Source organism: Cuculus canorus, chromosome 10 (genome assembly GCF_017976375.1).
Source record: "Cuculus canorus isolate bCucCan1 chromosome 10, bCucCan1.pri, whole genome shotgun sequence".
Lineage (NCBI taxonomy): Eukaryota > Metazoa > Chordata > Aves > Cuculiformes > Cuculidae > Cuculus > Cuculus canorus.
In genome coordinates, this window is record NC_071410.1 from 4,922,689 (window position 1) to 4,934,605 (window position 11,917).

The 11,917-nt window shown below is 36.1% G+C and overlaps 1 protein-coding gene across 3 annotated transcripts in view; it reads left to right on the forward strand.

Annotated features, from left to right (window-relative positions):
• Nucleotides 1–11,154, forward strand: part of PCDH11X (protocadherin 11 X-linked) — a 470,689-nt gene extending 459,535 nt beyond the window's left edge. For 2 of the 3 annotated variants that reach the window (XM_054075388.1, XM_054075389.1), the window contains exon 7: nt 10,229–11,154. In XM_054075388.1, coding sequence (XP_053931363.1) covers nt 10,229–10,620 — 392 coding nt within the window. In that variant the 3' untranslated portion in view covers nt 10,621–11,154. The remainder of the gene's footprint in view (nt 1–10,228) is intronic. The other variant, XM_054075390.1, reaches the window with a different exon arrangement.
• Nucleotides 11,155–11,917: the final 763 nt, after the last annotated feature.

Sequence of the window (11,917 nt, forward strand, 5' to 3'; positions counted from 1 at the left end):
GCAAAGAAGAATTTGAAGATCTAGCTTGATAGTTGAACCTCAAATTATGGTGACTTTTATTTACTTCCTTTCATTTGTTTTCATATTAATGCCATTGTAGAAATTCCTCTCTGTATTTTTTCCTCCAGGTTTCATGTCTCCTAAATAAATAATTTAGGAAAAGAATAGTCTTTTCCTCAGAAGTTTATTTCATAGGCAGGCAATTATTTTGTAATTCTTTTTTAAAATCTGGCAAATTCTGATTTATTTACTTGATTTCCCGATGAAGAAGGGTTCTTGTTTCATGTAATATAGAGTGTGTCTTAAAGGCTTCTTGTAGTAGTGAAGTACGGAACAATAATGATAAGCACTGGAAAATTAAGGGACTTGCAATCCATAGCTAAATTATTACCAGAGAAAATTAGAATTTTAAATTTCCTCACCTAAAAATACCAATATACAAGTCTACTTATTTTTAAGTTATACTGTATTCAACTGTAAATGTAACAGAATGCCAAAACCTATCAGTTTGTGTAAAATACATAAGTCAGCTCTCAGACCCTCAACCTCTGTGAAAGAGCTACTTTGTGTGCTAAAACTGCGAAGGATAATTCATTCCTTAATTCATTCCTTACTAGGGGGTATGATTTCATGAGCTGAAAGGTTTAACTAGTACATATGTATAGGATAGATTTAAAGTGATTATGGAAATGTCACCACAGGACAATACGTTATTAGCAGTCCCTCATATGTTGTATGCTGTCCCCTTGTGTTTGCTGATAATTAAAAAGCAGATTGGGATGTCATTATAAGAACGAGTGCAAATATGTCCCTTTTATCATTTGCAATAAATATGAAATAGTGGTCTTTCTGTATCCTTCAGTGGTTGTTCTATTTGCGTTGGTGACAAATGACATTTTTCTCCTTGTAATGTGCCTGTAGGGTTAAATGACTTTATTATTATTAATGAGTCATTGCTCCAGCTGCCCAGAAATAGAGGGAGTAGCAAACAGAAGAGATTTAGACCTAAGTAATTACAAATGTAATTATTACCTTTCAAATTTCATTTTTACAGCAATCCCAAAGTTGTTAATCAAACACGGCCCTTCCCATGTATTCACACTTTTTTGGGGTCTTTGTCAAAGAGATGAATATCTGTGTGGTTCCACTGAGGGTAGTCTATGGCAGATTGACAAAGCGGTCATGACAGAAAACTGCTTTGAAAAATTGGTTAGGAAATGTTGCCTAGTCATCAAGGAATCTGTGGTTCCGAGTGTTTTCCAAGAGAAAAGCCCTCCTGAGCTGCAGCCATATGGAGGAGATGTCCTCTTGGGGAGGACGAAGCTGCAGGAGGGAAATCCTTTTGTCCTATGGAGAGATGAAATGTCAAAGTTTTCACTCCTCTGGTCCGTCCTTCTGCAAGGTTGTAGATTTTCATTAAGGAATCTAAAAAGCACAACAGAACTGGCAAGCTACTGGACACTTTAGGGGAATTAAAAGGTCTGCCCTCTTAGCCCTGCAGTAATTATACTAATTACTCATAATTCTGCTTTTTCAAGTTTTTTTAGGTGGAACACAAGGCTTGTTCTTCTGTAGTAATGATAAGGGAGTTGCAGGGAATTTAGTAAAGGGAAATTGCTGTGAGTTGTTAGACCACCTTGCAGATGCCGTGAAATGTAAGCAGTTTTGTTTTGCGGAATTTGCAGAACTTGAAATTTATTGTGAAATGGAAAATGTGAGGAAAAGCTTTGGAGATGACTTCCACTTGCATGTTTAAGAGCAACTTTTACTCAGCATTTGAAATTTAATCTCTGGAAGTTGATATGAGATACTAAGCTTCATGGATTTCCTGCATCTCATATTTCAAGTAGTGTTTAAAGGTATTTAAGAAAGCATAAATTATCTATACACATGTGTGAGCCATTAGTCTTCAGAACATCATCATATTGCAGTATTTAGTGAAATTAGTGTTGCACTCATTGCCACAGACTCCCTAATAATATTTGCATTACTACAGTTTTGCCTTCTTGGTCACTGTAAGAGACAGCAGTGATAAGAAAAGCTCATCTTCCAGAGAACGGTAAAAGTTTTTCAGTGCTCTCAGCACCGCTGAGGGGGTGGGAGTGAGCGAGAGGCTGTGTGGTGCGTAGCTGCTGGCAGCAGTCAACCCACCACTCAAACATAAAGCTGTTACTTGAAGAGGCAGTCATTCCAGGATGATAATTGCTGGGCATCTACAACTTTCTATAGATTCTTCTTTCCCTTATTGCAAGTAACAGTTGTATCTTGAAAGGCTTAAAATGAAGTTTTACTCATCAAGAGAGAAAGTCTTACAAATGCCCTACAGAAAACTCATGTCGAAAATGCTTCCTTTTCCAGGCACCAGCTGAAAAAAGGCAGCTGAAGCCCTTTTTCATCAAGTGTATTTCCACAGAATGCTGGTTTTATTACAGAAACTTTACAACAGTGTAAGAGCTTAATATATACCGCCTAAAATGCATAGTCTTCTCAGGTATGTGGGAAGAAATGCAAATTTCACTCTTTTCTGTGTTTCCAGGTCAAAGGTATTTGCTGGAGGAGAAACTATTTTTCACTGTGTAGTTTCACCTTGTTTAATTGATTTGAATTTAAATTTATATTCATATTCTGTGTTAAATAATGTACGATACATTAATAATTAAAAGGCTTCAGTACAAATGTGAAGCAATTAATTAAATATTAAATAAAGGACATTGTATCACCCAGTGTTGTAATCAATATACTAGATTTTAGGCTATTCATTTTCGGTGGTCATTATGCTTACAAGTTATAGTTAAAATTCTCATTGATAAGGCACTATACATTTCATAGGCCAAGAAACATGCGTCCTTTGCAAATTACCGTATTTGTTTTGCCATAATTAGCGAACAAAACATGGACATTACAGATGAATACAATTGGACTGTTGAAGGAATAAGGGTTGGTGCCGTGTATTCTACAACACCATCACGGCTGTGTTCATCAGGCTGAAACAGAAGAGGTTGCGGAGCTTTGGGGATCCTAAAGTTTTTTTTGATGAAATCCTTTCCTGTGGAAAATGGCAATTATTAAAACTTTTTACAGGAGCATTGCTTCTAGACCATTCCTTGGTTTTGATTAACACAAGATTGAAATTCTAGTCAAAATAACAAGAAGAGGTGATTTAATGAAAGATTAAGGTGCTTTATTTATATGGCTCTTATTTGTGAAGGAAAGATTCACTTCACAAGCATATTTAATTATACGGGAATTACCATATGCTGTCTCTTTTGCCCTGATGCTTCCTCCATTCCCTGTGTTCATCACCAACTTCACCAGCCATCTTTGATAGTGTTTGCTTGACTAATTGAAACGAAGTGCAAAATGCTCACACCTCACACCACTGGGATTTTAGAATAAGAAGCCTAACTCCTGGCAGTTTTTAGGATTAAATTCAAATTGAAACCGGGGTGTTAAGACATAAACTGTGTTCACAGGAATGGAAGGAGAGCCTCTTCTTGCAAGATATCCAGTACAATCTGGGAAACCTAGGCGGCATATAAAAAGTGTCATTTCCTGCATTCCTGTTGATTCCTCAGTTTGAACATCTGGAGGATCAGTCTTAGACCTACAAGTATGATTTCTCACAGGCTCTGGTAGAGGCAAGCTCTACACACAGCTGAAAACTAAAGGAAATGGTGTGTTCTACTTGTTCTTTGAATAAAAAGGTTCAAAGGCTAGAACTTAAGTAACTCTTTTAGGTTTTTAATTTATTGAGACATGTACAGGAAATAAAATATTGATAGGACACTTGTCCCAAAGGCATCTTATTACTAAACCAAAAAAAGTAGAGTATATTATAGCAGCAGCTATTTAGGGTTTCTACGTTCAAGTTTCTTCCTCATGACCTCATTAAAGTAACCCAGTTTACACTAACAATTATTCTCCCCTCCCTTTTTTATAGTTAATGTCATTTCTGTTCTCTTCATATAGTGGAGACTGCTAAATCATGTTACCCAAGTGGCCACTTTTGGTCACCAGGGTAATTCTGGGCTATAATTTCCCCATATTATGCTTGAATTCCTGCTTAGATTTAGTACCACATTTAGTAAATACACATGGGCAAAAGATGAGGGGCACACAACCCATTCCTTAGGAGGTATCAGCTGAGATGAGTGCTATAAGGTTGTCATCTTCATCACTCTGGTGGGTTCCTGCTGAGCAGAGAGCACTGAATGTGCGATGGGAGCTGTTTAATATGAAACGCTTCAGTAAATGAGAGGCACTTCTGGATGCTGACAGAATAGCATTGGCACTGCAAGCCATGTATTCATGTATGTGCTGTGTTGTGAAAATATGAAAAATAGCTCAGCAATGGCATAATTATGGGCAATTTGCTTAATTGCTTGCTAATTGTTGCTTGCTTTATTATGAAACAAGAGTGCACTAAATGTAACACTGGATGGTTTGCATCCAAAATGTGTCAAATTCAGTACTGGCTTTTCATTAAGACTTCAGCTACGTAGCTTTAAAATTCAAGCACTCTATATTCTGTGGTTTTAAGTTGTTTTCTCTTTTTTTTTAATTGTTTTTGAAATTTTCTTTTCACGATTCATAAGCCCCTAAGTCTGCATCAGTGCGGTGTGGTCTGGCAGCTCTTGGACTTCTGATTAATCTCAGTACTTTGCTAAGGAATATATTTACAAATGTCTTTTGATCGTTGTTACAGATGTGGATAAAGGTGGAGATGTTTTAATGCTTGTTTGGGAGCTCGTGTTCTTGATTATTTAACTCTTAGAAATACTCCTCTCCCTTTTAACATATATATATATGTGCAGATATGTCCATTTCTGAAAGTTTGGCCTGAATTTTTGGAAAAAGTATTCTCTTCTACTTTGACCAAGGTATCCTACTTTAAGCAGGTTAGACAGACATCTTCAGAAGTCCCTTCCAGCCCAAGTCTTTATGTGATTCTGTGATGTAAGTGATGACTTTTGTGGCAGACTGAGGAAGGGACCACGCCTCGATGTTGTCTTAGTAGCATGTCTCCCGTTCGCAGCTTGAGGGGAGGGCATAAGGGTAGAAAAGAATCATAGAATCATAGAATAGTTTGGGTTGGAAGGGACCTTAAAGCCCATCCAGTTCCAACCCCCTGCCATGGGCAGGGACGTCCCACTGGCTCAGGCTGCCCAACACCCCATCCAACCTGGCCTGGAACCCCTCCAGGGATGGGGCAGCCACAGCTTCCCTGGGCAAAAAAAGAAAATGTTTCTTTTATACACCAAGTATATGCTTCTGATTTTTCAATATTATGAAATAATATATTAAGACTGATAACACAGTCTTACTAACAGCTTACCTGCATTTGGTAATTATCTATGAGAAATATTCTTAAAACTGGAACATGATATTAAGCTGAAAATGCCGAAGTACACAGTATTATGCCACATATTTTGTATATCTATAGGGAGAATAGCATTGTAGAATTCTTTGGCTTTCAACCCCCCGAGGGAAAGATAATGACCAACATTTTTATTTACTGTCTATAAAACCTAACACAGGATTTATAACCACAGAAAGTGTCTAGAAAAACAAACAGGAAAAAAAATATCAAGCGTTATTTCTTTTTTAATAGTTGTTTTGACTGAGGGATAGCTACCTGGCACAGTTGGAATTCCACGTTTTCTTAAGTGAAAGTAAATATTCTTACTGAAAACTGCTTTGACCTATAAATGATAAAGGCTGTGGAACAATGAAGAAAGTCTTTTAACTATTGTGCTTTTAGTTATATTTGACAGTTCTGATCTAAACATTTCATAAGAGCTGACAGAAACGCTCTTTAAAAATGTTCTTAGTTCTAAGGCAGACAATTTAAAAAATAGTTTCATTTCTAAACCAATCTGGAGTTCAAACACAAGTGGTGAACTCACGTGTGCATGAGTGTGATGTATTCTATGAATTCAAAATTCTCTTTTATACTACTTGTACCTCATGGTTGAAGAGTCTCCATGTAGTATGAAAAAAAATGTATAAAATTAAGGGTTTATTAATGAGTAAAGAAGGAAATTAGGTGGACTGCTAAGAGTCTGGAATGTATTGTTTATTCATAATATATGGGGGATACATACACTTCTATTTCCATTTATAAACCCGTCGTATCTTATGTGAGAAGATGTTACTAGACACTGAATTTCATTAGTAAAAACCACAATTTCTTCTGAAAACATTCAGAGACAGCAGGAAACTCCTTTTACTTGTTTGGTAGATGCAGATATTTACCAATATAGATAGTACTTATTGGAATATATTGGACTATGCAGAATAATCACCTACATGACTCCTTTTGAATGAGTGACACGGCTCAGAAAACTTTATTTCCACCCACATTTAGCGATGATTTACAAACATGCAAAATAGAAGGAAGCTTAAAGTGTAGCATCTAGAAAATGCCACGGTCAATTTACACAGCCTCTGATAAATGGCCACTTGAGCCCTGAGCTTCACGCTCACCCAGCTGCGTGGCTTCCGTTCCTCCTCAGATGGTCCTCTGGGATGGTTGACTGAGGCAGCCAGAGAATCCTTTGTTTAAAGTAGGCAGCAAGTTGCAGAGAGGAGACCAGACACGGTGCTGAGGACAATGTCTCAATGTTAGGTACAGTGACCTCTACAGATGTCAAGTCTGTAACAGAATAATTGGAAATCAGCTGCATTCTGTTGTAAGCTGGCACCGTTAGTAGAATACATTACTAACGTAAAGCTCTCCTCTTTGATAAAATAAAGAATCGTTAATAATGTCTTTTTAACAAGTAAAGCAAAGTTTAGATGCAGTGGAAGGCCAGTGCCAAATAGCTATTTAGAAGGATTTCAGGTACTAAAGAAGCAGGAGAGTGATGATATGTTAGGAAAATAAAGAATGAATTCGACTGACACAAACAAGCTACATTTCATGGCCTGAAAGAGCAGACAAAGAAGATAATGTCTGATGAATATTCATGCAGAAAAAATCCTACATTTTGTTCTAGGTTCATTCAAAACCAGAAGAATTATGCTCCAACAGTCATTTTTACTTTATTATGCTAAAACCATAATATTTCACACTGCTGATTGTATTTATTTTTACTTTATACCAAAAAGACACTGTTTTGCATCCCAATTATCCTTGCTAGTACCATTTACTGCAACAGATCAGTTGATGAAATTTTCTAAGTTTCCTTTAAATGCAGATATTGGGGACCTTGTCTGCCTCACGCTTTATTCATTGTAACACCCTCAGTTAATTTGGTTTCCTACAGCATATCCAGCTTCCTAAACACTGCTTTAGGGTTGCACTAATGCTATGACCTATAGGTGATTTGGATTTAAAAAAACCTCCAAACCATGATGTTATTATAAAAAAAAACCAACTATTTGTGCCTCTTTTTAAAGTTAGTATAGAAGTTAAGGATATAATTTATTTTTTTATTTTATTTTTATATGATTTTATTATGATTTTAAAATGATTTTATTATGATTTTTAAATGATTTTAGTTATGTTGTATTGTACAACAAAACTTGACTGTTACTGTTGGGAATAAAAATGTGTCAGACATCACATAGAAAAGTACTTGTGTTCGCAAATACTTTCTCATTCTTATTCTTCTGCAACGCTGCAGAGGTTCTCAGCAGAAAAGGGTCTTAGCTCTTCAAAGTTAATGAGAACGGTATGTTTTCCATGTTATTAATCGTAAGCGGTGATGAAAAACATACTCTGATAATGAAGACCATGTATACCACATAGCAACGTTGAAAGGAAGACTATGAATGCTACAAAAAGTTTATCTTCTAAACAACCCTACATTGTCAAGCTGTTGTATAATGAAACCCCAATTCAAAGCCAAAATAATTTCTATGCATAATTTATGATTATGCCCAGGATTACTCTAAAGTTTTTATTGGTTTGGGTTGGTCTTTTTTTTGTTAATCTTTTTGCAAGAAGTAAAACTCAGATAAAAATATCTCTTTATTAACAGAATAAACAAAGCTGCCGTTCTGAGCGTGGTAACGTTCCGAGTCTACAGGTACTCTGGCAACACATGGCACAAAATTAATATCCTACTGATCTGTTGAGATGGTGTAGAGAATGTTTTATAAGTGACCTTTTATTTCTGGAGTTGCCTTGTCTAAAGCTTAAATGTTAAGTTTTTACTGCCAAATGTTTCTTTTGATGGTCTAGCTTTGTTTACTCTCTCATTGAAGTCTCAGAGAGATAGTACAATATAAGTATTATAACCGCTTGCTGCGAAGAGCTATAAATGCCTATTTTTCTCAAGTAATTGTGCGTTTTTCAGTTTAACCAAATTAATAGCATTGTAAGAGTGATTAGAAAGCCTTGAGATAAAAAGAAACACTGAGGTACTGGGTATCAAATTTTTTTTAATAAATACAGAAAAGATTGGTTTCTCTATAAAACGGGGATAATTCAGCACTCTGTCAAGGTTGTACCTGATATCAAAGAATTGCCTTGATCAGGAGAGAAGCAAACCTGGATAATTCAAGAGCTTAAGAAGCCTTGTACATACTGAGATTTGTGTCTCTAATAGCAGATAGTAGGACACAGAAAGATTAGACTAATCTACCAGTAGTAACCTTTTTTGCAGGAATTATTGCCTCTGCCGAATTATTTCCATATTTGTGTCTCCTACTGCTCGTCAAAACTGGATTAGTTTTTTAACAGCAAGGTGACAAAGTGTTTGTCACTATTACATTGAAAAATAATAAGACAGCATGACTGAAGACATGTTGGAAAGCCAGTAATAGGGCAAAAGAGCATTTACGAACAGTTGTTTCTCTAACTGGCTCTTACTGATATAGTGTACTTAAGGAAGTAAATAGCATTCACGGTACAGCAAGTAACCAATTGTCTATTTAAACATGGTAGACTTAAAAAAGATGTATCCTGTATTTTGGACTGCAGCATTATATATTTCAATGCCTGAAGGAAAAATGTAATTCATTTGTATTGCAGTGTAACATGGAAATATATATTTGTGCTTTGTAGATTTCAACATGTAAAGTATTTATTAAAACAGAAGCACAGCATGCATTTAAGACATCAAGTTTAGAGACTGAGAGGTTCCTACTCAGAACTGATGTTGCTATAAGTAGTTCCTAGCGGTGTACCTTCTCCAGTGGCTATGATACAGAATCCAATTTTAAATGTTGTTTTCATGAAGATTGATATTAAAAATATGTATGTATCCTTCATTGGGAAGTTTTGTGAAGACAGCACAGCGAAGTATCTCATCAGATGCTCTTCTTCGCTCCTCATGTGTTTAAACTGTGTACACAGCAAAAGAATATAAAATTATAACATGAAAACTATTTCAAGGAATGATTTGTGGCATTTTAATTCTGCTAGTTTGAATTTACACAACATGCTAAAGCTGTAGTTTAAATGAAACTGATCAAGATTGTTTATGTATTGCAAATCACATCTTTCAAATTTATTAGTTTACTTTGCCTTTGAAAAAATTACAGTTTCTGTATTCTTTCTTCAAGGGCACAAACCTTGCATCTGCTGAAGAAAACTGGTTCGATTACTAGTAAACTACAGAAGTTACAGCTTGTTTTGCTATTACCCTTTGATTTTTCAAGGTTTCAAGTATTGAACACATGGAGAAATCAATTCTCTTTAAAATAGCTTTTACACTGTCTTTCATTCTTGAAGCTCTTGAGTGCATATTTGAAGGCAGTGTACCATCTTTGGTTATGTGTCCAAGTTAATTGTGGTTTGGCAAAGCAAAGGGATCCAAACATCGAGTTTTAAGAAAACATTTTAAAAGTCCTTATTTTAGTAATTTTTTTTTCAAGTAGTTGTATGGAAATATATATAGTTACGGTATTAGATTATTACAAAGTTTTTGGCTTTATATATAGAGCTCTGTTATTGGATTATTATAAAGCTTTTGGCTTTATTACACAAATTAGAATTTCAAAAACTGAAAAAGTCATTGTGAGTTGCAGGTATAAGGGCTTTAGTTACATAATGATGATATCAGCTGTTTATTGAACATTAACTTTTGTCTGATGATAGCCAGCGCGGACCCCAGACTTGCCAACATCTAAACCTTCACTGAAATTGTACAGCTGAAGGTATTTTCTTTGCAAACTGTGTCCATTATCTTAGAACTGAGAGTGCTTTGTTAACCTTGGTTCTCTGTGCATATCAATCTTTGGACCTCTGATAACGTCTTGTCTTTTTCCATCTTCCCAGCTATTGAAGTAAATCTCCAGAAAGCCCTGGCTGAAGCCTCCGAAACCTGCACGCAGGAGTGTCTCATCCTGGGCCATTCTGACAACTGCTGGATGCCACCGTCTTTGACGCAGTATCAGCAGTCCAACACCCCTTTGCCATCGTTTGGCTTCCAGCAAGGCTGGGGCCGAGGAGCCAGGGCTGAGGGACGACACACTCTTGGGAGGCCCCTTCCAAAGGACGACACTGACAAAGGCCAGGGTGGTCCCAGGCCCCAGTTCTACAACACCTGCGAAAGACTTTGTGCCAGCGAAGATCCCGTCAAAGTCATTCCTCTGGCAAACTTCGCCGCGTCCCACCCGCCGTCGGTGTCTGGGAGTAGCACTACGTTTATACATGAGCACCAGCTATAAATGCATATCTGACAAATCCATTATTTCAGGCTTTAAGTGTGACTGTACATAGTCACAGCCTAACGCTGTTCTTAGTGCGTATACAAACTTGTTAAGCTTGTGAATATGTATATAGAATCCTAAATTTGAAATTAAAAAAGCTAAATCCTTAGGACTTAGTTAAAAGAAATCCACCATAGTTCTTGTTAAAATCCACAAAATGGGGAAGAAAACCCGCAACTCGGAAACAATCAGAAAAAAACCACAAAATCCTGTTCATTTTCTTATACGGGCCATATAGTGCAAATATCTGCCAGCAGTTCTTCCTCCCTGTTGAAAGTGATTTCTTAGTACAGTTTGGGGAATATTACACTCTAAATATACTCAAATTTTTCTTTGTTGTTACAATTTGTAGCATATTCGTAGATTTCATCTGCCATTGTCTTAGCAATTGAGGTCAAGTGGGCAACTTCTCATTCGATTACCTTACATGATAGAATGAATAAGAGCCTAAAATCTGATTCTTAAGAGGGATGGTATAGCTTTCTACCAAAATTTATCTTCTATGTAATTAAGAAGGAAAATTTACTTAAAGACATGAAAAGTGCTTTTGATTTTAATTTTTATTGGCTCAATCTACAGGTGTTTGTTCTTTGAAAGAATACAATAGGTGAACTAGAAAGCTCTGAACTAGGCTTTTCTGTGTGAATTAAACATGACAATGATAGGGCATGCGAGATCAAAACTGAAAAAAATTATAAATAACCTTCTTAATTTCTAAGATTTTCCTTTCTGTGATGACGAAAGCAACAATAAGATATATATTATACTTTTCAAGCCATAAGTCTATTTCTAATTTTTTCAATTCTATTGGGTTTTTTCATCTTGCAGAGCTTGCTTTGGCTACTGTTCCTGTTAGTTGAAAATTACACGGGCACTGCTGAAAACAGTAGGAAAATGGGGTAGTTATTTTGGCTGATGTGATGTTGTGGCTGCAGGCTACTGGTGTTTAAAAGAATATTATAATGATGTATACGGCTTTATTTTTTTTACAGCTATATTCACCTATTGTAAGTATTCAGTAAAAGGTTAGCTATAATATTAGTTACTTCTCCACAAACCTATTATATGAGGGAGTACTCATCATTGTGGCTTAGTTTATTAGAGAATGACTGACAGTTCTTAGCAAAGAAAGAAGAACCTGGGTAATGAAAGCTGGATAAGTGTAATCATAAACACAACCAAATCACATTATTTGATAAAGTCTTAAGATAATTCTTTTTAAAGATGAGGGATTCTTTTCAGTGTTCTGTGTACT